General features: G+C 33.3%; 3 protein-coding genes across 5 annotated transcripts; 2 read left to right on the top strand and 1 right to left on the bottom strand.

Annotated features, from left to right (window-relative positions):
* The first annotated feature begins 3,286 nt into the window (after positions 1-3,286).
* On the top strand, positions 3,287-10,212 carry LOC114415010 (probable 1-deoxy-D-xylulose-5-phosphate synthase, chloroplastic). Of its 3 annotated transcripts, none has more exons than XR_003667298.1 (11): positions 3,287-3,584; positions 4,611-4,730; positions 4,836-5,000; positions 5,223-5,373; positions 5,609-5,877; positions 6,591-6,876; positions 7,428-7,720; positions 7,923-8,201; positions 8,392-8,676; positions 9,127-9,361; positions 9,682-10,212. XR_003667298.1 is itself a non-coding variant. In XM_028379505.1 (10 exons), the coding sequence occupies exons 1-10, from the start codon at positions 3,435-3,437 to the stop codon at positions 9,277-9,279; spliced, it is 2,151 nt and encodes a 716-aa protein (XP_028235306.1). In that variant the 5' UTR covers positions 3,287-3,434; the 3' UTR covers positions 9,280-9,508. The 3 variants fall into 3 exon arrangements, 1 of the variants encoding a protein (XP_028235306.1); XR_003667296.1 differs by having other exon boundaries at positions 9,127-9,457; positions 9,682-9,727; XM_028379505.1 differs by lacking the exon at positions 9,682-10,212 and having other exon boundaries at positions 9,127-9,508.
* A 2,716-nt stretch (positions 10,213-12,928) lies between these two features.
* LOC114415009 (boron transporter 4-like) lies at positions 12,929-18,301 on the top strand. Its single transcript, XM_028379504.1, has 15 exons — positions 12,929-13,143; positions 13,235-13,353; positions 14,130-14,235; positions 14,348-14,430; positions 14,557-14,749; positions 14,861-14,999; positions 15,090-15,255; positions 15,372-15,538; positions 15,792-15,965; positions 16,067-16,162; positions 16,257-16,373; positions 16,459-16,766; positions 16,924-17,191; positions 17,295-17,432; positions 17,921-18,301. The coding sequence occupies exons 3-15, from the start codon at positions 14,141-14,143 to the stop codon at positions 17,942-17,944; spliced, it is 1,968 nt and encodes a 655-aa protein (XP_028235305.1). The 5' UTR covers positions 12,929-13,143; positions 13,235-13,353; positions 14,130-14,140; the 3' UTR covers positions 17,945-18,301.
* Positions 18,302-19,562: 1,261 nt separating this feature from the next.
* LOC114415008 (potassium channel AKT1-like) lies at positions 19,563-25,519 on the bottom strand. Its single transcript, XM_028379503.1, has 12 exons — positions 25,151-25,519; positions 24,337-24,702; positions 24,175-24,232; positions 23,631-23,942; positions 22,827-23,072; positions 22,430-22,528; positions 22,153-22,185; positions 21,870-22,055; positions 21,495-21,689; positions 21,323-21,398; positions 20,605-21,162; positions 19,563-20,039 (listed from the first exon to the last, which is right to left on the bottom strand). Exons 1-12 carry the CDS (start codon positions 25,378-25,380, stop codon positions 19,759-19,761), a joined length of 2,640 nt encoding a protein of 879 aa, XP_028235304.1. The 5' UTR covers positions 25,381-25,519; the 3' UTR covers positions 19,563-19,758.
* Positions 25,520-27,025: the final 1,506 nt, after the last annotated feature.

Genomic DNA, 27,025 nt, shown 5'->3' with positions numbered 1-27,025 from the left:
GCTTAAAACTAATCACATGCCTTTATAGTTTTAGATATTTGAAATAATTTATTTTTGAATATAAAAGGGATTAATAAACTTCGTAAATATATTCTTAATTTATTTCAATAAGTTTAATATATAAAATAAGTCATTTGAAATAATATTAAATAATAAATTTCGCATTCAAACATATGAACTTTTTTTTTTGTTGTTGAATAAGATCTTAGAAAATACTTAATTAATAAAATTTATGAATGGAAGGTTTTCGTAACTCTTCCTTTTTTGGGACAATATCAGTTGAGAAATTATGTAATCACTTAAAAAAACAAAACAGGTTAATCCAGAACGTACTTAAAATTATTAACCTCCTTCCTAAGGGAATGAAAAATGGAGTTATCGGATGTATCCGAACGGTACGAATAAAAAAAAAATGGATTTAAGTATACGAAATTAATACGAGAAGGCATTATCATATGATGGTTGCTTGCAAGGGATACATTGCTTTTGGTTCATCCATTGACTCGAATCTTTCTAATGAGAAAGGATTAATTATTTGGATATTACATATTTTTGCAAGTAACGTGCGGCCAACGAACCTTCCGGCGCGGAACAAGATTCAATTTTTAACCTATCTAATCCTATCACTCCACGCTTTATTTTGACAGATAAGCAATTTTCAATTTCAATACAAACGGAAGAAATCTTTGAATGGATGGAAACCATGGCCATGTCAAAATGCTTTTATTTTGACTTATTTTAATTTTTGTCCACTTTATTTTTTTTAATAAATTGTACAATGAGAATATATTTTTGTTATGTATTCTTTTTTATCTCCTCTTACACAACGAAAATTATTATTTTGTTGTATAAATATGTGTATTTTTTTTCATCTCCTCTTTTACAAGGAAAATATGAATGAGATTTTGTTGTACAAGTATACACCAAAAACATTTTCCTATTAAAAGGGTATTTTGAGAATGATTTTTTAAGCACATGGGTTGGAAAAGAAAAATTAGAGGTGAGAATAACAATTCACGAATACTTGCATCTGATGAGCTTCACTTTCATCTCCGGCCAATTACTTCTTGCATTCTCTTTTTGCTTCATACGCTTCCAAAAAGATTCAAACTGACAAAACTACCCTCCACCCAACCCCACCGCTACACCCAAACACTACCACCCGAAACCACCATTGGCGACTCTAGTGCAGGGAAGAGAGGTGTAGAGCGCAACCTATTTTGAAAATCTTTTTTTTAAATACTCTAATTTTTTTATACTTCCAAAAAAGCATTTCCACATTTCCAGGAAAGAACTTGATTCATCAACAATGGTGTTGGGTGGTTTGGTGAAGTGCGTATACACCACCCTCTTCTACTCAACACCTTTAAATATGCTTTCAATAAATTATATATTATATATATGCATACTTACTCATTCCATTTTTTTAGAATTATTATGGAAAGGTAATTTACTTGATAATTACAAATAATTTATACATAAATTTATTAAAAAAAATTAATTATTACACATGCATATAAATATATTTGTTTTGTCATTCTATCTGTTTAAATTTGTTCATTACTAAATTTTATTAAACATTTATAATTTCATCATTTAGTTTATTAGCTTTCAAACTTAGGTTACAAGTAACATTTTAGTTTTAAACTAGTTAGGTCAAACATAAGCTTGACCCTGAACTTAATAAAACAAACTAAAAAAAATCGCAATATTTAAATAAATTAAAAAAAAAACTTATGAAAATGTCATAAATCGTATTTATAAACTCAAATAATTTCTTCCACATATCCTTTTAATAAGGTGAGTCACTCACTACTGTTTGCTTCTTCCAATGAGGTGCCCGTAAAATTAAATACCACTTATGAAAATGCTGGGTTAGAAATGGAGGATTGGTCTTCTCCAATGTGTGAAGCTGATTAAGCACCAAACGATTACTCACGTTTTTTCTAGAGTTACGTTGTACAAATTTAATTGAAAAATTAATTGGAAATTCAAATTTTAAAAATTATTTTGTTGAATTATAAATTTTTAGTAAAATTAATTATTAAAGTAGTTAAAAAATATAAAAAACATAAAAAACTATTAAAGAAAATTTATTTATCAGACAGTTAAACAAATTTTTTAATTAATAAAAAAAATAAAAAATTTATTAAAATATCTTAAAAAATATAAGCTTTCAAGATTGGATGATTCTAATAGACCACAAACAAATCAATGATGACTCAACAACCTGCTAAATGCCTTTCTTGTGCATGGGCCTCTTTCCCAAATGAAATAATAAACACATTAACAAATAGAGCAATGCAAATGATTGTATTATTATTATATGATGAATAATAAACACTACAAACACATATTTATATAATCATTTATTTTCATGTATATTTTTTTATTGGTAATTCTCTCTCACACACAAACATTTAAAACAACGGCATTACTTTGTCACTTATAAATCACTTGGTAGAAACAACCGCATTTAGTATTTCTCTAAAGTCACTCTAGTGACATAAGAGCTGCTTGGAATCTATTTATCAAACTTTGACTTATGGAATTTTAAAATTATCAGAGAAGTTTATTTGTACAACTTGATATTACAAGTGTTTGTTTTTTCTCTTTCAAAAGGAGTGGAACTTAGTTGGAGGATAAATTTATTAAAAATATCAATTAAGTTTAATGATGAATATTAATGATCTATAAAATTAATAAATATTTTGTATGAATAACATAATAATTTTAAAAAAAAAAATTTCTGCTCTCACTAAATATTAAGTATCATTTGGGGTGTTCAATGTATATTTTTTCTTATATTAAATACAATTTATATTTGAGGTGTCTTTATATTTATACATTTTCCCTTATATAAAGGATACAATTAAATAATACTTTCTTCATCCTATTATAATTTATAATTGTCGTATTAGAAAAAATTATTCTAAAATATTTATTATTTTAACTTTTTAATGTAATATTAATTATTTTTTTATTTATATCTTTTATAATATTAATGATGAATAATAAAATTTATAAATAAATTAATAATAATATAAAATTAATTTTATAAAATTATTATTATTATTATTTTATTTTTTAGTCTGTGTAATATAATATATGATGATAATTATTTTAAGAAAGAATGAGTAATAAAAAAAGAAAATTTGTGATTTTGATGATTCCAAGTAGTTTGTCATAATGTCATGTAAATCACACTCTGCTAGCGTCTTTTGGTAGAGGCAAAAAAAGGATGAAAAATAAATATTTTTCTAGGACATTGCATGGTTTTCTAGCACTTTCAATTTTCAATTATCCCATAATATCAATTTTTCTTTTTTAAATAAATATTTTTGGTTCATCATCATTCATGCGAAATAGCTAATAGCAGCTCCAACTTCTGGAATCATGTGAATGTTGAAGATCTCAGTGACAACACTTTCTCCATGGCTGCTACTACTCCTTCATCTACATACCCATTCGGAACCCCTTTCCACTCGCACACTCGAAGACTTGATTGCTCAACCTCAACCTCCATGTTCCCCCTTCATTCAGACCTATCTACAATTTCTATGTGCCCGCGTTCTGCTTCAAAGGTATCTCTCTCAATTGTCGTTTTTCATGAATTGCAGACACCTCAATTTCAATGTACAATATATATATTATCCATGCTTGTGTGTGAGGAGGATTTGTCTAATTAGTTAAGTTGGTTAACTGTTTTAACACTCATTAATGAGATATGGTTTCCTGAAAGAATTGAGATGCCAAATTGGCTTTAACATTGCACTGAATGTATTTGTCTCAGGTGAAAGCCCCAAAGAATAGTCCATATCCATTAGAATCTTACTATTCACGATTTGAATCCTATGATTTGATAGGATTTGCCTACCTATCGATTCATATCATGAGATGAATCTCTAATGATTACATGAATGAATCAATGTAATTTCGTATCATTGATATGAATCACACGATTCAACAATTCATGATTTTTTTTTACTTTTCTTTCACTAATTCCCATGAAAGAAATTGAAAAGTCACATAAGCTTAAATTGTTAATGAAAAGGAATTGAAGGTACACTTTTGAACTTATCCGCATTCAATGCATGCACTCTGTTTGGCTATTTCATTGCTTTGTTTCCATTCTTCTAAAATAGAGACTTCACAAACCCAGATTAGATATAACTAATAAATTGGTTTTATAAGACTTACAATTAAGTTGTTTTTTTTATCTATTTCTAGTTTAAAAGTATTACATTGAACACTATATAGCATCAGTATAATATACAAATTATGATTCACGATTAAAAAATTAGCTTGGCAATTCACGATCTGAATCTCAATTTGATAACCCTTGGTTTGAAATATGATGCCGTCCACATGCTTTTTAAGTCACTTCATGCTGGACTTTGAGGATCTTGTAATATTAGAACTTAGGGTGCATTTTGAAATAATAAGACATCAAATCTTAGCTTTAAAATAAAATCAAAAATAAAAAAAAATCTTAGCTTTATTTATAATGTTATTTACCTCCCCGATTGAATATTACTAATTACAGCAAAAAATTACATGTAATTAATTACTGGATGAGTGGGTAGTATCTAATGGGATTGTTGATGCAGGGATTAGTTGATCGAGTATATGCACAGCTTGATGGTGATGATTACCACAGGGAGAAAGTTCCAACACCCATTCTTGACATGGTTGAAAACCCTCTTTGCTTGAAGAACTTATCTCTTAAGGTTAGCTGTAAGCTTGTTATCATTTTTATCATTTTCATTTTGCTTTTACACCATTTCTACTTACAATCTTGAAGTATCTCATTCCCTAAATACTTGTCTTTGCAGGAACTGAAACAACTAGCAGTTGAAATCCGTTCAGATTTGTCTTCTATTATGTCAGGTACACAAATATCACCGAAAGCAAGTATGGCAGTGGTGGAGCTGACAGTTGCAATACATCATGTTTTCAATGCTCCAGTAGACAAGATATTGTGGGATGTTGGGGATCAAGTAAGATTTTAAGTTATAAGCAAAAATGCAAGTGCCCTTTTCTTGCTTTAAATTTTCTTATCTCCCTTTGGGGGTGAAAGTTGAATGCAAATTGCAGGTTGTTAAAATAATTGTTCCTTTAGAGTTCATTTTGCGACAAACCAATGAATATTCCATCTTCTAAGAATTCAATGAATGACGTGGTTTGGATAATGTAACAACCATTTCATTATTTTTGTGCAGACATATGCACATAAAATTCTTACAGGAAGGCGATCACTCATGACGACAATGAGAAGAAAGAATGGTCTTTCTGGTTTTACTTCCCGATTTGAAAGTGAATATGATGCATTTGGTGCAGGTCATGGATGCAACAGTATTTCTGCTGGACTTGGTAGTTTGTAAATCCTTTTCCCTTTTTTGATAATATTTGTTTCTTCAAACACTATTCAGACATTGTTCGTATTGTTTTTATTGTCATTCACTGGTCTGAGTATGTTTCTGGGGGTTTGATAAATTGTACCTTTTCTGTAATGAATAAGGCTGCTTTACATTTTCCTTTTTAGATGAATAAATAAAATTCTTAAAGGTGAAATTTAAAATGACCTTGAAGTCATATTTTATTTCAGGCATGGCAGTTGCACGGGATATTAAGGGGAGGCAAGAACGCGTAGTTGCAGTTATCAGCAATTGGACAACTATGGCTGGTCAGGCGTATGAGGCAATGAGCAATGCAGGATATTTGGACTCAAATATGGTTGTGATTTTGAATGATAGCCGCCACTCTTTACTTCCAAAAATTGAGGAGGGGCCAAAGACATCTGTCAATGCCCTATCTAGTACCCTGAGCAAGCTCCAGTCCAGTAAATCTTTCCGGCGATTTAGAGAAGCTGCTAAGGTATGCTTCTTCACCTCATCCTCTGCAAGAAAAGAATGCTAGATAGCTTCAAATTAGTCTTCAGTATTTGTTGTTTGCATGCAAGGTCCATATGATAATGTCATGTTATTCAACTTTAAAATGAGCCTACTAAAAAAACAGCATGTTTGAATGCTAAATAACTCATAACTTTTAGTACAAAATGGATTAAATTAGTACATTAAGAGTAATGATATTATGTATTTGTGACCTGTCAAAAATATTCATCACTTTGTTTTAATAGCGTGACAACTAAGATCTGCTTTTGTGTACATTGAGAATGATAAATTAATGTGCAAATCTGATTTCCACTCCCTAATGTGTGGTTGTATGTGCATCTTTTTCTAGAATTTTATATATTACCTTCTTGAGGGCAAGCCCTGGCGCAATGGTAAAGTTGCGCCTTGGTGACTAATTAATCATGGGTTCCAATATGAAAACAGCCTCTTTACATATGCAAGGGTAAGACTGTGTACAATAACTCTCTCCCATACCTTGCATAGAGAGGAGCCTTTTACCACTGGGGTATGATAGTTGTTTATATATTTCCTTCTTTTGTAGAATAATGAGTGATATGTCTAATAAGTAATAATGATGGTCCTTCTTTTTTATCCTAATTTTCACATCTCAATAGTCAATGCTCCGTGCTTCATATCCAAATTTGCTCAAGTGTCAATTTGTCTGCTTTCTCACAGGGTGTCACGAAACGAATTGGTAGAGGTATGCATGAGTTGGCAGCTAAAGTTGATGAGTATGCTCGTGGTATGATGGGTCCTCTAGGTTCTACTCTTTTTGAAGAGCTTGGGTTGTACTACATAGGCCCAGTGGATGGACACAATATTGAAGATCTCATATGTGTTCTGCAAGAAGTAGCTTCCCTGGATTCAATGGGACCTGTCTTGGTACATGTGATAACTGATGAAAATCAGGGAGATGATAACAGTCAGAAAAGTGATATGTCAGATGAGCAGAAAAATGAAGGTATTTCTTTTGGCATTCTATGTTATTTATATTGTTTTAACTGTTTCATCGAATGTTATTTCTTGTAAAATAGCTTATCTAGTGATAATGAGTTTACACTCTATTTATTTATTTTGGTTTTCCTCTGTTTCCCTTTTGGTTGTGTGCTTATTTCAAATACCTTTAGCCTTTCAGAAAACGAAATGAATCTCTTCATATACTGATTAGCTTATAGACTCTATGCAGTAGCTTGAAGATAACTTACACATAAAGTACACGATATACATAAACAACAATAACAACAAACAAATGAGTCTTATCCCACTAAGTGGAATCTGCTATACGGATTAATGGACACCATTGGACTCTACCAAAAACTAAAATTTCAGTAAAATAATTATTTAGAGCAAATTATTTTTTTTCAATTGTTTTCTCTGCTTTCATAGGTTTTCCTGAATGTCAGGAGATTATAGTTTAGCCTCTTTATGGGATTGACCTTCTCACTATTTTGAAGTTTTGATTGATGTGATTTGACCATAGTTATTTATGAGTTATCTATGTTTACTTTTCAGGTTTTGTTAAATCTGATTTGTTAGATAATCCTGTTTGGCCTCAAACATATGGCAATTGCTTTGTGGCGACTTTGGTTGCAGAAGCAGAGAAAGACAAAGATATTATTGTTGTTCATGCTGGATTAACGATGGAGCCATCACTTGAACTGTTTCAGGAAAAATTTCCGGATAGGTTTTTTGATGTGGGAATGGCTGAGCAACATGCAGTCACATTTGCTTCTGGTTTGGCATGTGGTGGCTTGAAGCCATTTTGTGTCATACCTTCGTCCTTTCTACAAAGAGCCTATGACCAGGTCCAACCTTATATCAACTTAAAGCCTTAAACTACCATGATAACCACTATTTATTGTTCATAGACCATCTGGATTTCTTTGAGAACAGTAGTATATTTGTAGTTGATATAAATTATTAAATAAGTAATTCTGATATTTGAGAACAGTATAATTATTTGATATAAGTAATTATTGTTTTTAACTTGTTACATATCGCATATAGGTGGTACATGATGTTGATCAACAGAGAATTCCAGTGCGTTTTGTTATTACAAGTGCAGGATTGGTAGGTTCTGATGGTCCCCTTCGATGTGGAGCATTTGATATAAACTTTATGTCATGCTTACCAAACATGATTGTCATGGCCCCATCTGATGAGCTTGAACTCATGCACATGGTGGCTACTGCTACTCGTATCAATAATCAGCCTATCTGCTTTCGGTATCCAAGGGGTGCCCTGGTTGGGGAAGGCTACACTATAGGTGATGGAATCCCCATCAAGGTAATTAGGTGGCTCTCTATTTTTCGATACATTTGCGTGTTATGATGAAACTTTGAAACGGGTAAACTGATTAATTAACAAAGCTAAGGTAGTTTCGTTCATTTTTAACATCCCCAAAGATTTCTCATAATATTTTTTTAATATATCTTCCTTCTTTAATTTTGGGGTGTCTTTAATCATTCATACACAGATAGGAAGAGGAAGAGTTCTTGTTGAAGGTAAAGATGTTGCTTTCCTAGGATATGGATCGATGGTTCAGAACTGCTTAAAGGCTCATTCACTCCTTGCAAAGCTTGGCATTGAGGTCACGGTTGCTGATGCAAGGTTCTGCAAGCCCCTTGACATTATGCTTCTGAGGCAGCTTTGTAAACACCACTCTTTTCTAGTTACTGTTGAGGAAGGATCTATTGGAGGATTTGGTTCCCATGTTGCTCAGTTTATTGCAGTTAATGGACTGCTCGATGGAAGAATTAAGGTAATTAATTCAAGCTATGTGGGAAGGCTATACTTGTTTCATGGTTCTAAGAATATTTGGGATTATAAATGTGTTATTTAGCTTCTATTTATGATTGGTGTAAAGATATAAAATTAACAAATTTCTGTGTCTCTTTGAATTTCTTGGTGGGAAGATATAGGTTTATCTTTTCGTAACACAAATATTTCTGTTGTGCTGTGTTGTGTGTCTGTGATTTTCAAGATAGTCAATCTGAATGCTGGATCTTAAAAACATGGTGTGCACACATGCAAGTAGCTTGGCTTCCCTTTCATGCAGCATATTGTTTTGAAGATGATTTAGTAAATTTACATATCTTGTGTATGTGCATTTTTAAATATACATAGCCTTGACTGGCAAGGTATGACTAAATTTTTTTTTTGTGACCTAGTTTCTGATTTTTTTCTTCTTTTTCTTGATCAACTATTCCAGTGGCGACCAATTGTTTTACCAGACAGATATATTGAGCATGCATCACCAAATGAACAGCTTGACCAAGCAGGGTTGAGTGGACATCACATTGCTGCCACGGCATTGAGTTTACTAGGCCGTACCCGTGAAGCTCTCCTATTTATGTGTTCGTGACTTGCTTCGTGCCCTTTTCCAGATACGATGAATGGAAGTTGGATAGCTCCACAGGAAGAAGGAGAACCAACAAAGCAAAGATGTAAAGAATGTCATTTTCTCTTTAATCTGTACAGAACTGATGTTAAATAGTAAAAAGGAACTTAACGGGAGTTTTGTTTTTTTGGACATCTAACAGGTAAATTGTTGAGAAAGTGACTTTTTAATGCAGTGGTTTTAGTTTGGATAAGTCAAAATAAGAAATTAAGAATATGTCATTTTTTTAGTGGATAAGTGATAACTGCTAAATAATTGTGAATTTATAGGAGTTAAATAGTCAAATTTTGGCTTAAAAATTAATTATTTAGCAGTTATTTGTAATTAAAAGTGAGAAAATTAATTTAATTGAATTTCTGGTTGCAGATACGAAAAATAAGGTTGCATTTAGCAAAAGTGGCACAGAAAGGAAGAAAAAAAAAAAAGAAATTCTGAAGCAGGCCCAATCCAATAGGGGCGCTAAGCGTGCATCAGGCACTAAGCGAGCAACTAACTGCAGGCGCTGGACGTGGCGTTAAGCACGAAGGTGAAAACCGTTACGCGCGCTAAGCCCAGCTAGGCGCCTAGCGCCCGATCCAACAGAAGCACAGGCCCAGCGTGCATGGCGCGCCCAGCGCACGATCTGAACGCGCTAAGTGCGAGGTGTGGCGCTGAGCGCGACTACGAAGGCCCATAAGCCCACTTCAGCAACTATAAATAGAGAGGCAGTCCCAAGGAAATCCCATCTCAGAGCATCACTCTCAGTCCCTCAAGCCTGAGTTCTTTTCTCTCTATATTCTTTGTTTTGTTAGCCTATTCTTTCTTTCATCCCCAGTTGTAAGCCCTCAATGGCCATGAGTGGCTAAACCCCTAGCTAGGGCCTGGCAGGCCTAAAAAGCCAACGATGTACAATGAGCTTCAAGAGTTATCAATGCAAAGGAAATTATTCCAGGTTTCTCTGTTCTATTTCTTTTCTTTTATTCTTGCATTTATTCTTAGATCTCTTTTTGGGTTTTAATCGCTCGGGAGAGGGTAATTCTCAATAATATTTAAGATTCAATGCATGCATCAGTTTTAGGGGTTATAGGGTAACAACATCTAAAGAAAAGAATCATTGGGTTAGCATTGCTAGGCATAGGATGATAACTCACTGCCCATGCATTTAGCAACATCTAGAACTTAATCTTAATGCATTTTAATTATTGAATCTTCACAAAGGCATTTGGGAGATAAATAGTTAAAATAGGCTTGTCAACGTGAGGCATCAGGGGCAAGTAGTCAACGGATGTGGGTAGAACTAATACCATTTCATTGATAATGAATATCCTATTTACATGCATCGTAGGCCAATTAGGTTTGTCTGGTCTTGGCATTTCTATTAATTGTTTCCCCTTTTTCTTATTCGTTTTAGTAATAGCACTCTATTCCTACTTTCATTTCTATTTTACTATTTTACTCCCACTTACAAATTGAGAGGTATTGAATAAGTGCAATAAAATCCCTGTGGACACGATACTCGGACTTCCGAGCTTTACTATTTGTCACTGCACTTGCCAAAGTCTTAACAATAAGTTAGTTTATTTTATTTTTCATTGTCGGCAGGAGTTCCTAAAATCATGGAACACGTTCTTTTATTCTGCTATTTTCAATGTACTTATTAAATATAAGTTGCATGCAATAAACATGTATGCTTGTAGTAACAACATACTCTCGGTCACATTGCTTTCGAATGGGTTGCTTAAAATAACAACAAAAACTCAATCTAATTATATTTTATTGGGTTGGGTGTTAAATTAAACAGAACTCCAATCAAAATAATAATAATAATAATATATCATATGAAAATGAGTTGAAATTATGATAATCTCATCAATACTATTATAAAAATCATCTGGCTTCCATTTTGGTGTCCACGTATTGATTGTATATTGTTCTGGGCTACACACTTTGTTTATATATATATATATACTTTTTTTTCTCTTTTTTCTTCTAATTTTTAGTACACTGTACTTTCAATTTCAAGTTCCAAACACTCAAACATGATCACTGTTAATATTTTTCTTTTCTTGCCCCATCTGTGCAAAGCACATGCCACAACCTAGTTATATAATAATTTCTCTAAGGGATAAATAATTAACATAATTTATAACATGATATAACAAGAAGATAAAGATAGAGAAGAGATGTTGATGAGGTGTTTGTGTTAATCAATCGGGTGTCCAAAAATTAAAATTCTTTTTTTTAAAAAAAAAATATTTTATTGATGATATGTGACAGGGAGTGGAGTACAAGATGTGTCCACAACCAAGCCACCTAAAATTACAAAGACCTGTAAAGAAGACCAATAATTAGGACTCTAACTCTCTCTCTATATATTAAATTATTGATGATATAGATTAACAATTAATTTCTCCAATTTCAGATTGGATCCTTACCGACAAAAACAAATGAACGTATATCAGATTGCTATTAAACATACTAAAGTATAAATTTGATTTGAAATGTATTTTGCAAGTCTGTAGTACTAGATTTTGTTTGACTCACCAGACAAATAACTGATTAGACAAGATAGGGTTAGATTAAGATCTACAAATAGAATTTTAGATAAATTCGATCTTTAAAACGTAATTTTAAAAGAAGAATTTGCAAGAAAGTGATATATGCTTTAAATTTATTGTCTAAAAAGAAAATTTTAGCTGAATAAAGATTATTTGAATAATAGTGGTTGAAATTATTTTTGGTGTATAATAATTAAGAATGATGTTTTATTTTATATATTCTCTCACTATATTTTTAGACGTGCCTTAACAAATAACACGAGTGTTATTATTCTTTTTATTTTATATTTAAATTATAAAATAAAAAAAGTGCATGATATTTTAGACTATTGAACAATAACCTGTTAAGAGAATTTGATTATATTGTTAGTGTAGAAAAGTTTTGAACTCGTTTTATAATGTTACGAAAACATCAGCCTCTAATTTTAACAAATGATGTGATAATAATAAATTAGGTAGATTTGGTTTTTTCTTCTTCAAAAAGATAGATTTGTTTTGGTTCGCCTAAGGCTCAATGACAATGTGCATTGAAATTAAATTTTAGGAAAGAATCATATTTGATAAAAGTCATAGATAGTTAGTACTGTACTAAACTGTGGTCATAATCATTCGGGTTTTCCGATGGGACAAATAGGCTAACATTCAAAGAATCAAAACGAAAACAACAAACTAAAAAGGAATGTGGAATGTATGTAAGTATGAGATTTCGAAGCAAAACACCAAACTAATGCCAGCTGAGTCATAATAATACCATACGCGCTTCGGTGATTGTCGCTTTTACTCTCAATATTAATCATCAGTTTCCGTGTGTGTGACAGCGATGCAACTCACGTTTATGTGGAGAATCAATCTCTTCCAAACTCTCCAAGAATTCGTTGTTTTCTGAGTATTTTTAGTCTAAATAATGGTTAGAGAACTATTTTTTAAGAAAATAACTAAACCCACTATTCAGTGGAACAAAGCTGATGGTTTGAGAGCTATTTTTTGAAAGGAAAGGGTTTATTCGGCAGAGAGAAGAAATAGAGGAAAGAAAAGTAGTGAGGCGTGTGGGCCACAGCAGTTACTACGTATGCAAAGCAGTCCGAAATCCTAGGACGTTAAAACGGATCTCCCTAGTTTGGGTCCCACAAATCCCGGTTTTAGTATGCTAATTTTAGCACTCTGAGACCCCTCTCTTCTCCGATCTAGGGAGAGAGTGAAAGGTGTGGGTCCCACCAGCCAACAAACATACTACTTCTCTTATTATTTCCTCTTCGTCCGTGTGGACCCCAGCCAGCCCCTTCTTCATCAAGTGCGCTTCACTTCTATTCAATTATGTTTATCTTAATTAACCATCATCTTCATTCTTAATTAATCATTCTTTCTTTTTCTTCTCTTTTAAGTCATCATGGCTTGGTTGTGGCCTCCTCAAACGCCTCATATACTTGCCATTGCCATTGCCACTGCCTGATATACTTCCTCGTTGCTTTCCTTTGTTCTACATTGGTGCATTTCTGAACAAGTGAGCACCCCTTTTACGTTACTCTTCTTTCATCATCTTCATGTGTCTTCTCATTAGTTTATGTTTTGTCAACATCATTTTAGATAAATGTTCACGTATTTGATTCTAAGTTTTCTTTTTTAAAAAATCTAGTATAGATTTAGATAAAAATAAATAAATTATACTGCTCTTTTAGAATATAATATAATTACAATACATGTCTGATGTAATTTTTCTTTTACACAAACACGCGATTTAAAGCTGTTCATATAAAATAATTGGCATTCTGTATATCCCATTTTTTATTATTCAATTATACGATTTTTATTTTTTGTTCTGCTTTAACCCACTGTCAAGTACTAGTTGATCATAGTCCATGTCAGGTTGACCTGTCTTTGGTTTCCTAGATTGCCATAAAAACAAGAAGCAAGAATTGGATTCCAAAGATTTCCTATGTTTTAAAATGTTTTTTTCCCAGTTTTTTTTGCGGTATACACACGCGGCAACTGAATAAATGCATTTTCATCACATGTATCCAACTATTGGCTGTCATTTCTTGCAGTGTCATCTTTTGTCCCTTTGTTGTTTTTTCTCTGTGCCTTTGACTCCATTATCCATGTCTCATTCCCTCCTTTCTTCTTATTTAAATACATGCTGATAGATTTCATTTCACTAGCCAAAAAGTTCCTCACATTTACATCACACATCCTGACTATCTTCAAATGCAATCAATTTTCTGAAAGTTATTAATTGGTATATCATATCTAATCTGTGCTGTGCATAATTTGCTCCATCAGCTGTGGGAAACATGGGAGCACCATTTAAGGGAATAATTCAAGATGTCAAGGGAAGAGCTCAATTCTATAAACAAGACTGGATTTGTGCAATCTGTTCTGGCGTTAGGTAACTCTTGTTTATCTTGGGAAAAAACATGCATGCTTACTAGGAATTTTCTTTTTGTAATCCCTAAATGTATTGCATTTATTCTTATTCATGCTTCTTTGATTAATGGCAGCATATTGGCTCCAACTTTCTACATATTCTTTGCTTCTGCTCTTCCTGTCATCGCCTTCGGAGAGCAACTTAATAGGAATACAGGCAAAACAATCTCTTTTATGTTTTCAACACCTTCAAATCTTTGAGCTAATAGTTGGTTTCAGTTTTTTGTTGGATATCATGTTTAATGTTCTATAAGTGAGCTTCAATATGGTGTTTTTTTAACAGATGGAACCTTGAGCACAGTGGAAACATTGGCATCTACTGCTATATGTGGAGTTGTTCACTCAATATTAGGTGGCCAACCTTTGTTGATTTTAGGAGTTGCTGAACCCACTGTCATAATGTACACTTACCTGTACAGTTTTTGCCAAAAGACACCTGAACTAGGTGGCAAGCTCTTTCTGCCTTGGGCTGGCTGGTACGGCACTTTTTTACATTATAAATTTGTTTCTGCTTTTCACGTATCCTAAAATAAATCATAGTACATTACATGTATGTTTGTCTAACTTCATCGTTCACTGTGTTTCAGGGTTTGTGTTTGGACGGGAATCTTTTTGATTCTGCTTGCAATTTTCAATGCTTGCACAATTATCACAAGGTTTACAAGAATTGCAGGGGAGTTATTTGGCATGCTCATAACTGTTCTCTTCTTTCAAGAGGCTATAAAGGTGTTGCTTCCACTTCCTATCAAAAATAGATTGTAAATTTGTTGGCACTACAGAACTCAACATGGCACTTATTTAAACCTTGAATCGCAGGGATTGATAGGCGAGTTCAACACGCCAAAGAATGAAAATCCTTCCTTAGTGGAATTTCAATTCCAGTGGCTGTATACAAATGGATTACTCGCAATCATTTTCTGTTTTGGACTACTTGTCACTGCCCTTAAAAGCAGAAGAGCAAGAACGTGGCGATATGGAACAGGTAAATAATCCAAAAAAAAATCATACAAGATAGAGCTTGTATGCAACACAATGTTTTTGTGTTTGGTTTGATTTATCTCGTCACTTAATTGGTTCTTATTCTGGCATCCAATGCAGGGTGGCTACGAGGATTTATTGCAGATTATGGGGTTCCAATGATGGTAGTGTTATGGACTGCACTATCTTATGCTGTACCAGGCAAAGTTCCAGATGGTGTTCCTAGAAGGCTCATTGCTCCCCTTCCCTGGGATGCTGCATCTCTCTATCACTGGACAGTAGTGAAGGTACTGTTATACATTGTGTACAGTTTTTTTTCCATCCTAATTGCATTCTTTTGAAACAGAATTATATCAGTACTTGGCTTAGTTTGCTAAGCAAAATACATTGTTTGCATGCTTGCGTTGATTCTGTCCATGCCATGTACGCGTTCTGCTTTTATGTTAGGGTGTTGGTGTTCAACATTGTGAACAGCAAGCAGTGATCATTTTAGTTTAGGCAAGTCCAAATATCTTATCTAACAGCTACTGAAAACTGCAGGATATGGGGAAGGTACCCGTGGTTTATATATTTGGGGCAATTATTCCAGCTCTGATGATAGCAGGCTTATACTTTTTCGATCACAGCGTAGCTTCGCAGATGGCGCAACAGAAAGAATTTAACCTTCAAAAACCATCTGCCTACCACTATGATGTTTTGCTGCTTGGAATAATGGTATGTTATTTTGTCTCTAACACCCTTCTTCCTAAAACTTGGCTTTTATGTTATTCGGTGTTGATAAAGTTATATATCTGGCATATCTTTATGGTTCTTAGACTCTGATTTGCGGGATCCTTGGCCTTCCTCCTTCCAATGGAGTCCTTCCACAGTCCCCCATGCATACAAAGAGTTTAGCAGTCCTTAGGAGGCGGGTAAATATCATCTATTGCATCAAGACTATCCTAGGTTCTTATTTATTAAATATCAACTCAATTTAGATTCTTGTTTTACGTTATAAATTTGCAGTTGATCCGAAAGAAGGTGGTGAAGAGCGCCAAGGAATGCATTAAGCAACGAAGGACCAACTCTGAATTATATGGAAAGATGGAAGAGGTGATTGTAGAAATGGATACAGACCCTACGGTAAGTATTGTTGGCTCGATACATGTGTGGAATTTGTGTATGCAGGGATGCCCAAGAGTGATACAATGTTGTGAAATTGATACAGGTTAAAGAATTGGAGAATTTGAAGGAAGCTGTAATGCAATCTGATAGCAAGGATGGTGCAAGGGAAAAGTTTGATCCTGAGAAACACATAGATGAATATTTGCCAGTGCGTGTTAATGAGCAAAGAATGACCAACTTATTGCAGTCCCTCCTGGTTGGCGTATCAATCTTAGCCATGTCAGTTATCAAAAGGATACCAACCTCGGTTCTTTGGGGATATTTCGCTTACATGGCAATTGATAGTCTCCCAGGGAATCAGTTCTGGGAAAGGATATTGCTTCTCTTCGTCACCCCAAGCCGGCGTTACAAGTAAGTATAGCCTTATGTAAATTAGTTTCAATGCATCATGGTTTTGAAGTTGAGACATTGATCACGGCCTTCAAATTTACATTTTCACTAGGCATTTTAGTATACTGTAAGAAGCTAATTACGTATTTTTTGTCATGGTTCTTGTCTGTTTGGGCAGAATTTTGGAAGGTTCACATGCCTCTTTTGTGGAGACAGTACCATTCAAGACCATAGCTGCATTTACAGCCTTACAGTTAGCGTATTTTGCGTTATGTTTCGGGGTGACTTGGATACCTATAGGTGGAATATTGTTCCCCGTACCATTCTTCCTTCTCATAATTATAAGAGAACAGTTGCTTCCAAAGATGTTCAAGCCTAGCCATCTTCAAGAACTAGATGCTTCTGGGTATGAGGAAATTGCTGGTGCTCCTCATGGTTCACTGAGGGTACGATTTATAGTTGAATTCTTGTTATGCAAGACCATGTGTTTTGTACATTTGTTTGTATATTCCAAGCTTTCCAACTTATGACCGGAAAATGTTTAATCAGGATAAGGAGCCAGATACTGATACTGATGGAAGCTCAGAAGACTTTTACGATGCAGAGATATTGGATGAGATGACAACCAACAGGGGAGAGTTAAAACTTAGAACTGTAAGCAGCTTCAGTGAAGACAGACAAACTCAGGTAAATGACTTATATAGAATTCTATAGGTGACGTTTGGTACAAGAGAAAAAATTGTGTCCAATATGGAAATCATGATTTATAGCAATAACTAAATTTATTTGGTTGATAAGAAATATTGTGATATTTTACTATAAAAGAAAAATAGTATATTTATTATAGTTTTTAATTATTTATCTCATTAAATAATTTAATTAGAATAATGTGATATTTTACTGTAATTAAACTTATTTTTTTAACTCAAAAAATTTAGATTTTCACATTTTTCGTGAGAATATTTTTGTGAGAAACTTGACAAAAAAATTTCGAGGCAACATGTTTGTTGGGAATGTTATTTTTTAAAAATCAAACCAAATATAGGAAACTAATGTACCTAATTTAAGATTCTTGTGAGAAACTAAAAATTTATTTTGTGCCCCCTTAAGGTTTCAACTTACAAATTACAATACATGTCTAGTATTGACTAAGTTATTTTCATGGACTTGGACAGGTTTATCCAGGAAATGCTGTCTGAATATGGTGAAATCTCACTGCACTAACCATTTTTAGGATGCAGAAAGGATTTGACATAATAGTAATGTTCCTCTGGAAAGGAGTGCTCATAATTTTTGTGTAGTCAGTTAAGGTTGAAGATGATCTTCTGTGGAACAAGAAAGGATTCAATCGGTGAAAGAGATGAAATGCAAAATGAAAGACAAGTGGATAAAAAATATGCATTTGAACTTTGAAATGGGCTTTCAATATTGGTAGGAAAACACACTGAAATATTGAGATCAAGGGTCAATTCCTTCCTTATTTGGCTACAAAGTTCTCAAAATAATGAGTCAGGTTCGGGTGGAGGGAAAAGACATCAATGTTATGAGGGGGAAAAGGAAAGGGGGGGGGGGGGGGGGGGGGGGTAAAGCAAGGAAACGAGAATACTCAATTATTTTATTTATTTTTTAAAGTTAAAATATAGATAAATGTCAGTAGAGCATTCTTTATTTTTATTTGTTTTGTTAACACCTATTCTTTTGATTGGATACAGTGGAGTTTGTAAGGAAATTTTCTCAATTCAACTGGCCTAACTACCATGCATAATGATTTTGTTTGTAACAATCAACCAAGGCGAAGGGTATTCTATTTCTATGAGCATTCAGCAACACTATAATGGAATAGAATTTGGTTGATATTTTTAGGCTGTGAATATGTATAAAAAGAATGATTCTTTTTAGGTGCTTACACATTAATTTTACTGCATTTCTAAAATAGTCAGCATGCATACACACTCCCGACTCCAGTCAATAAATTAAATGAGCGTATGACTCATTTCCATTAATGTTGTGTGCAAATAGTTAAAATCTTAGCTTAAAAACAACTCTCATATACTTATGTTTGTATTTATAGAAGGGATACTTAAGGCCCCAAGAAAAACTAAACAAGTAATCTACAATACAATAGGGAGATACTCCCATTAGCTCCTGCAGAATCAAATTTCTATAGATCAAACAGATGTAGTCCTCAAGGCAAGGCAAGGCAAATTATGAGCGAATTAAGCTACTCAGTTTCCTCACCGAGGCAATTTTTTTTGTCTATTCTTCAATTTGGTTTTTGAGCAAAAATGGCAACTATTGTGTGGCTTTGAGCGCATATTTGGTTGCACGTTAAGAAGACAAAAAGCAAATCAAAGACGTGGAAAGAAAAGAAAATCAGACGCTGAACTGCTAGTAATCTTTCGTTTCGAAGAAATTTTTTAGAATTTTCTTATAAAAGCTTAAACATATTTCCAGCCTTATACTTCTAACTTCTTAGTTACTACGTTAACCTACATTTTATGAAACTTCCTAGTAAGGAAGTCAAAAGAAAAATCTTTTTGATTTCTAAAATTAAAGTAGTTTTTTCCTTATCTTAAAACTTGCAATTTTTTTGTGTTAAAAAAAACTCTGCTCAATATTTTTTTCGCCTCATAAATTAGTAACCCACAAATCATTTAACCCATACTGCTATATCATTAGTATTGTTTTTTCCGATTTTCTGTTTTTTTTACAAGACTAACAGTTTTTCAACTGTAAACTGAAAACGATCAAAAACAACTCTTACAAAAACAGATTTATAATAAAATCAAAACTGTTTTTAACTATAAAAATTAAAAGGGCAAAAAAAATGCTATTTTTCTTGTTTTTCCACTTTCCACTATAGACTAATCTTAAACTAGCTGAAGGGGAGGGAGGGAATAACTTTGTCATCTACAAGTTACAAAAACGTGTTTCTAAGAGAGAAAAAAAGTTAGTGACAAGATACTATTGCACAACAATGGATACCCATGAGAAAATAAGAAGGGTATGGAAATCAATTCTTGTTTCCCTCTTCAATACCGCCAATAATAAGATGATCACCATCTCTTACAAGATTTATATCCTCTACTTCAGCTCCATTTGTGGTCAAAATTTTGGTGGCAGATATATCAAACTTTCTGGCACCAATATCTAGCAGCTCTTCAAGGGTCTTGGGCAGCAAAACAAGCTTTCCAGCATGTTCACCCTTTTCAGGACAACTAAGTGTCACTCTGGCTAATCCATTCACACTCCTTCTAGTGCTACTGCTTTCAGATGCCTGGAGATCTCTCTTAGCTGCATAATTAAATCACAACATATTCCATCAATCTGATAGCCAAAGGAAACAAAAAAGACTTCATTTTTTCTTGAAACATGTTTTTTTTTTCATGTATCCATTCTTGGATTTATATTATGGGTCTTCTTAGCAATTATTCTCTAGTTAAAGAATAAAAAGTTAAAATAGTTTTAATATATTGCTAGTATAAAGATGCTTACATTTACAACTAACAAAACTTAAGCATTACAAAAGTTAATGGTTTTCAATGATATGGCATTTCAAGATTGATTGACAAAGTATTCCAATTAATTTTTTATTATAATATGCAAAATGCAACTCTGCACTTGCTAACTGTTTTGGGGGCATCAGAAAAGAAGTTGTTCAAGTTAAAATCACCAAGAATAATTTTAAATCCCACTGATCCCTACTTTCTTCGTATGGTTAATATTGAATAGGTTTTATATTTCCAAGGCGTTAAATGCATTTACTTTTTTATTTAATACTTTGTTTACAAAGTTGTAGAAAGTTCTGTAGGAGGATATAACATTACTCAATCACCAATTTGTTCCAAGATATACGTACCACGATTGGCAGTTGACATCATTCCAAAAATGGAATTATCAAAAGAGCTGGAAGACCTTCTCCTCCCATCATAAGGTGGCAGTAGCATGCTTTCTTGGGGTATGGTAAGCATGCTTGGATCAATTTGAAACCTCCCACTCCTGTTGTCATTCTTTGAAATTGGAATAACACCTGGTTTTCTGCTATCTTTAATGTCATGGAATATATTTTTAATTTCTTCGCTTTCACTTTGTTCTGCCAAAACCCTTGGTGTCCACCCATTAACATCTTGCATGTCAATGTCTGCTCCTTGGTCTACAAGGAAGTTAATCATCTCAGTGTTTCCTTCAACTACTGCAGTATGAAGAGCTGTGGCTCCATTTTTTTTAGGTTGTGTCACATCCATGCCACATTGAATAATTTCCTTGAGCAATTCCATGTTATTTTGCTCAACAGCACTGCATGCTAGATGGCCTGCATCGGCAAAAGATATGTCTGCACCATTGTCTATGAGAATTTTCATCACGGATTCATGCCTACCCTTCATTGCTTCCCATAGTGGGACACTTCCATCCATATCTGTATAGATAAAAAATAAAAAAAGTAATTAGAGTCTAGAGATATCACCAGTACTAGCACATATTGTTGTATGAAAAAGGTTGTTAGTAACTTTTGAGAGGGTGTGTTTGATAAATCTTCCTTTTCCCCGATAAATGTTCCAAACAGGGCTGAAGAGTACCTTTGCTATTTGGATCAGCACCATATTCTAGAAGCAAATTTACACAATGCTCATTGCCTTTGGAAGCTGCAATATGCTGTTACATTAGAAAATAAAGTTGTAAGCATCTAGTGTTGTGTTTATTATACATATATACTAATGCATGTGTTCATTCGAGAGAAAATCAACAAACCAGTGCTGTCTTTCCACTCCTATCTAATTCATTTGGATCTGAACCCCTCTTAAGCAAACGATGCAACAATAGATCATCATTTCTGGTTACTGCAAAGCATGTGGTAATGGGCATGTCCATTTTGCCCCGAGCAAGCATGGCCTCCGTTTCTGCCAAAATAACATCCATCCCCGGATACCTTGATTCTTGCAAATGCTGCGAATCAAAGTATAGCACATGTCACAAAGTATTAGTAATGAAGAAAATGTTATACAGAAACTACAAATTGAAAGGATGTGTGTTGTGTGCAAAATCTTGTGTGAATGAATCTAAAATGTAACTAGTTAGCAATAAGAATCATTCTGGAAAATACACAAGTCATCATTGCTCATATACCTGGAGAAAATTGTTCATAACTATTGCCCCATCTCCAATATTTGAATGAACAAGATTTATAAATGTAGTACGGTTCAAGCGCAGAATTTGGCTCAATCGTTTGGTTCGAATTGTAAACATCTGTGGCCTGTAACATAGAACTCCTATTTCTCCAACTATATCTCCTGACCCTGCCTCACCAACGACCTGCAATTATTGCGGACCACATGCTTTGTTAGTCATAGAGACAAGTCTTCACAATGGCAGGGATGATTCACAAAAGTGTTAATGTAACCAGACTTGCCTGCTCCATTCCATTGTTTCTAATGATGAGTTCCTGACAGACAGAAGAAAATGAAAGTTCAGTTTCTTTTTAGATTGGAGAAAGAGCATTTGAGAAGTAGACATTCCACCATATGCAATAAATGGAAATTAATCTTATCAAAACAAAAAAAAAACAATTAATTTTCTCATTTGCATCATGTTACAACCCTCCTACTTTAAATCATGCAATTCATTTTCTAGATACCACTCAGAGCATATATGAAGTGAATGGAAATAAAGAGAGGGTAGTTTCTTACTGCAGCACCAGTAACAAAGATATAAAAGTCTGTTGGCGCTTCATTCTGCAAAATCACATCTTCCTTTGGAGGAAAATACTCAGCCCTCATCTCCGTGACCTTCAAAATTTCAATTTCAACAGTTCAAGATATGCAAATAAAACAATGTTATTAACCATCCAATTATACAAGGACTACCAGGAAGCAGACATACAACATAGCCGTTCTTGGAGCTCATATAAGTTAGATGAATTTATTTCGGATTAAATGTGAGATGTTGATTAATATAATAAACATGTGAAGAAAGAATCTCATGTTGATTACTAATTGATGTTTACACTGAAAAGCTTCAAACTGTCATGTTTTTGGCACCATGGTCAAAGAATTATATATAGCAAGACCAAAAAGAGAGTATTACCAGTTGAAAGAGTAGGTCACTCGACACTCCATGAAACAAGTACACTTTGTCCACAAGTGGATAGAATAGGTAGTGTGCGATGCTAGATCTAATAGCCTTTGGAAGGGTTTCAATAATTTCTTGTTGCTGCAATCCTTCTAAATCAGTTCTGTACTTCATAAACAAATGAGCAAGCATCTGTTCTTCCAAGCGGATAGGTAACTGATTCCGACGGGCAAAACTTGTCGCACCTTGCACCGTGTCTCTCTAACATGCCACAAACCAACCACCAAAAAGAAACCATCAGAATATTAATGGACCTCTTAGAAACAAATGAAGAAGCACCATTTGTATTTTACAACCCCGGCCAATATTAATGATATGATTTGTGGACAATAATTCTCCTTAGTCCCTAATTATATAATCGTTTAAACTAATTCATACTTCTTAAGGAAAAAAAAAACATAATCACATAATTTGTCCATCATTTATATTATCATTTCAAAATTAATATTTTTTTTATTTTTCTATTTACTTAATTATTGTCATTAATGTTTGGAAAGAGAATTATTAAATAAGAATATATAAAGAAAAAAACTATTGATACATTTGAAAATTAGAAAAAAAATCTTATAAGTAGAAACAAATTAATTTAAAAAAAATCTTATAATTAAAGATGAAAAAATTACTTTTTAGTCTTAAATCATTAACAAATGTATCAAGAGAAGTTCTTACCATTTGTCAAAATGGCAAAGAGAACCCCAAAATCCATTCAGGACAAGATAAATTGTGAAAGTGTTAAAAGATTTAAATGATGATACTCACATATTTCCTAGTTCTGCTTGTCCCATGAACAACCAAGTTTGTCATGTTTCCGATAAGATATGCCGTTAGTCCGAGGTTAAAGAGCATATAAAATACGTCAAACACCATCTCCTTGGTACTTACTGGATGCAGGTCACCATAACCGACTGTTGAAAGAGTCACTATGGACCAGTACATTGATGTTACATAGCGCTTCCAAACACTGCTTTGAGCGTCATCAGAAACCAGGCTAAGCCATGTTGAACTTGGGTCACGATCTAAAGCAAGAAAATAGAAAATGCAGGCAGCAAAATGCACTGAAAATAGCGTAACCTACAAATGCAAAGTTACAAGTTAGGTTACTGTATACTCATTAAATCACCGTTCTAACAATAAAGAAATTAACGTGTAATAAAATAGTGAAATCAATTTTAATGCACTATCAACTCATTATATAAGATTTCAGGTATGATTTTCAATAATATGACAATTCATGTAAAAAACGTTTGTGCTATTAATTAATCCATTCCAAGTAAATCCTTTGATTAATAAAGGAAATACTTACACATATAAGCTTTGAACAGCGCACCCAGAAGTAGTTATAATTTCTGTCCTTTTCTAATCTGACACAGACACAGGGAAAGGGAAGGAATGTGATAATGAGTTTGTATGTAAGATCCAATAAAAAAAAGAAAAAAGTAATAGAAATGCAGGGACAATAAAGTACCTTGCAAACATGGCACTAACTCTACGGAGACGCCATAGACGGAGAATGTTGAACATGCCATATTGCTTAAAAGGAGGCGGCAAGACGTGGCGGGCAAATTCAGAAGGGACGGTGGCGAGGACATCAAAGGCAAACCATGTTCTAAGATATCTGGAGGCAATGAGCTTTGGTTCATCCACGAGCAGATACGTAGACTTGTTGAGGTAGGCAACAAAGAAGGTCAGAACAATGTCAATGGCAAAAAAAAAGTTCACCACATTGTCAGCAATGGAAAGAGGATCCGACGGATCGTTAAGGAATCCAAACTCAAAGGGGCAAACCCATGCAGTGTAGAAAACTAACAACACCAGAAACGTGTTCCACAATCTGCATCACCCCAATCAAAACATTAATTCATTCATTCATTCATTCATTCATTACGTGACATATACATACCATGATATATGTTTTTTCATTTAAAATTACATGTTACTTGCACGAAAAGGCAAACAATAGTAGGACTACTCTCTTAGCGCGCAACAGTTTTTTTCATTAGTAAGTCTAGAATTAGAGTTTACTTGAAATTTAGGATGGACTGGATTTTGTGTGACTCTATGATAGTCTTTGTAAAAAAAATTCTGTGAACAATGTTTTCAAAATTGTGATATAGTGCCTTTTTTATTGTGTTATAGGCGTCCAAATATTGTATTTCTTTTGCCTCTAGGCAACTATATCTCTCTACAACCACCACTACCCGTAAAACCTAAAGCATCCCAATTAACGCAACGCCATAAACTATATATATATATATATACACACATGCATGCATGCATACCTGTAACGAGGATTGTACGGGGAGACAATGTAACTCCGGAGCTTGTATCTCTGGGAGCGGCCAGCGGCGGTGGCGCCGAGAGACGGAAGCGGAACTCCGTTGAGGCTGTATTGGCTTCCTTCATTCGTCATTTGATCAAACTCTACGTGCTTTCTATGCCTCTCATCATCCGCAGCCTCATCATGGCAAAAACAGAACCTTGCAAACACGTTCTTGGCACGCGTGGACATTTTCTTGCACTTTCTTGGGCTTTCTTTTTTTGAAGCGAAACTTGAAACTTTGGTTGTTAATTACACGTGCATGTGTTTCGGGAGATAAAAAGGAAGGAACGGCGATATATAGTAAGGTGTTCTTCTCGGTGGCATCCATCAAAAGCCAACGAATCAAATTAAATTGCTCATGATTATCGTTTGCATACATATATATCTAACTAAAGTTTCGGAAATCACGTATCTTTCTATAACCGCCTCAAACTCAAATTAGATACGTGATCACAGGCGTGCATTCCGTGCTCGCTAGTCTTACTTTACGTAGCATTTTCTTCTTTACGTTATCTTTGGATTCTTATTCTACAAGGACATGTTAGTTTGTTTCACCGATCATTAAAAGCCTACTTTGTAATATTCTGTTATGAGTTAGAAAAAATTCAATATTATTTATTTTCAGTACAGATTTGTTTTTGTTGTGTTCAGTTATAGATATTTATAACATAAATGCTTATTCTTATATAATTTAATTTATAGTAAGTAAATATTTTTTATTCTGTGAATTATATTATAAATAAATTTCATAATAGTAAATATTTAAAACAATATAAATCATACTTTAAATTTATTGATATTTTAAAAAATTATTGGAATTTTATTTAGAGATAAAGGTAAAAAAAATATGAAAAATGAAAAGGGATAGACAAATAAAAATGAAGCATAACATGAGGATTGAAGAATATCTCTTTTTTAATTTATCATTTTTTTAAAATGTTCTAACTTAATTTTTTAAAATTTTAATAATTAAAAATAAAAATATATTAGGATATAGATTGAAAAAGTATATAATGAGTTGTGATTAAATGACTGTGTTTACACTATTAATTTTATATCTCTTTTCTGTTATTTTAAAATAATAATTATATTTTTATATTTAGATTGATAATTTGATATATTCACTTTCAATAAAACTCCACTCGTGAACTAGCATCCGTGCCGTGCTTAGCGTTTGACAAGTCAGTGTATTCCAATTCCAATCTTGGAGATGAAATCATGAAATTCATGCGACCACTTTTCTTTTTAAAGTTGATGTTCCCTTTTTTCAATATTATACTTATATTCTCGACAAAATATATTTTATTTTAAAATAAATAAATAACTGAACGAGTATCTGTTTTTATCGAAAATTTTGAATCTTACAATTGTATTTGTAAAAATTACAGTGAAATAAACAAAACGAGGCAGAAATTTCAAAACGAAAATCTTATTTCACTTTAGAGTGTGTTCATTTTAAGTCGTACAGATTTATTTTAGAAATTTTGAGTTGAAAATATATCTTTCTCATGTTTCGTATAGATTATAATAAATTATTTCTAGCCACAATCTATTTTGAGTTGAAAATAGGCATAACAATAAAACTCTAGTATCCGTGTTTATCCATCTAAACTTGTCCTAATTTTGGCAAAAAATATTCAAGTTGATTGGATATTGGTTTGGAGATTATTCGACTTTTTTAATCGTGATTGGACACAGGTATGTCACTACTCATCTCATACCATTCCCATACCTACCTACTCCGATGATATAATTTATTAAAATTTTATTAATTACTTATTAATTTTTTTATAATTTTTACATAATTTAAGATTCTTTTTTTGATCATTTTTTG

The sequence above is a fragment of the Glycine soja genome, chromosome 6, assembly GCF_004193775.1.
Source record: "Glycine soja cultivar W05 chromosome 6, ASM419377v2, whole genome shotgun sequence".
NCBI lineage: Eukaryota > Viridiplantae > Streptophyta > Magnoliopsida > Fabales > Fabaceae > Glycine > Glycine soja.
The sequence above is the reverse complement of the archived record's forward strand: the minus strand, read 5'-3'. Positions and strand labels throughout refer to the sequence as shown.

Excerpts from the sequence above, each read along its gene's own strand:
- LOC114415010 (XM_028379505.1), top strand. The coding sequence starts at position 3,435 with ATGGCTGCTACTACTCCTTCATCTACATACCCATTCGGAACCCCTTTC. Across the intron at positions 3,585-4,610 it reads GCCCGCGTTCTGCTTCAAAG|GGATTAGTTGATCGAGTATA; the intron begins GTATCTCTCTCA and ends TTGTTGATGCAG. Across the intron at positions 6,877-7,427 it reads AGATGAGCAGAAAAATGAAG|GTTTTGTTAAATCTGATTTG; the intron begins GTATTTCTTTTG and ends TTTACTTTTCAG.
- LOC114415009 (XM_028379504.1), top strand. The coding sequence starts at position 14,141 with ATGGGAGCACCATTTAAGGGAATAATTCAAGATGTCAAGGGAAGAGCT. Across the intron at positions 16,163-16,256 it reads TAGCAGTCCTTAGGAGGCGG|TTGATCCGAAAGAAGGTGGT; the intron begins GTAAATATCATC and ends ATAAATTTGCAG. Across the intron at positions 17,192-17,294 it reads CTCCTCATGGTTCACTGAGG|GATAAGGAGCCAGATACTGA; the intron begins GTACGATTTATA and ends ATGTTTAATCAG.
- LOC114415008 (XM_028379503.1), bottom strand. The coding sequence starts at position 25,380 with ATGTCCACGCGTGCCAAGAACGTGTTTGCAAGGTTCTGTTTTTGCCAT. Across the intron at positions 23,943-24,174 it reads GCTGTTCAAAGCTTATATGT|GTTACGCTATTTTCAGTGCA; the intron begins GTAAGTATTTCC and ends TTGCATTTGTAG. Across the intron at positions 21,163-21,322 it reads TGCTGATCCAAATAGCAAAG|ATATGGATGGAAGTGTCCCA; the intron begins GTACTCTTCAGC and ends TTATCTATACAG.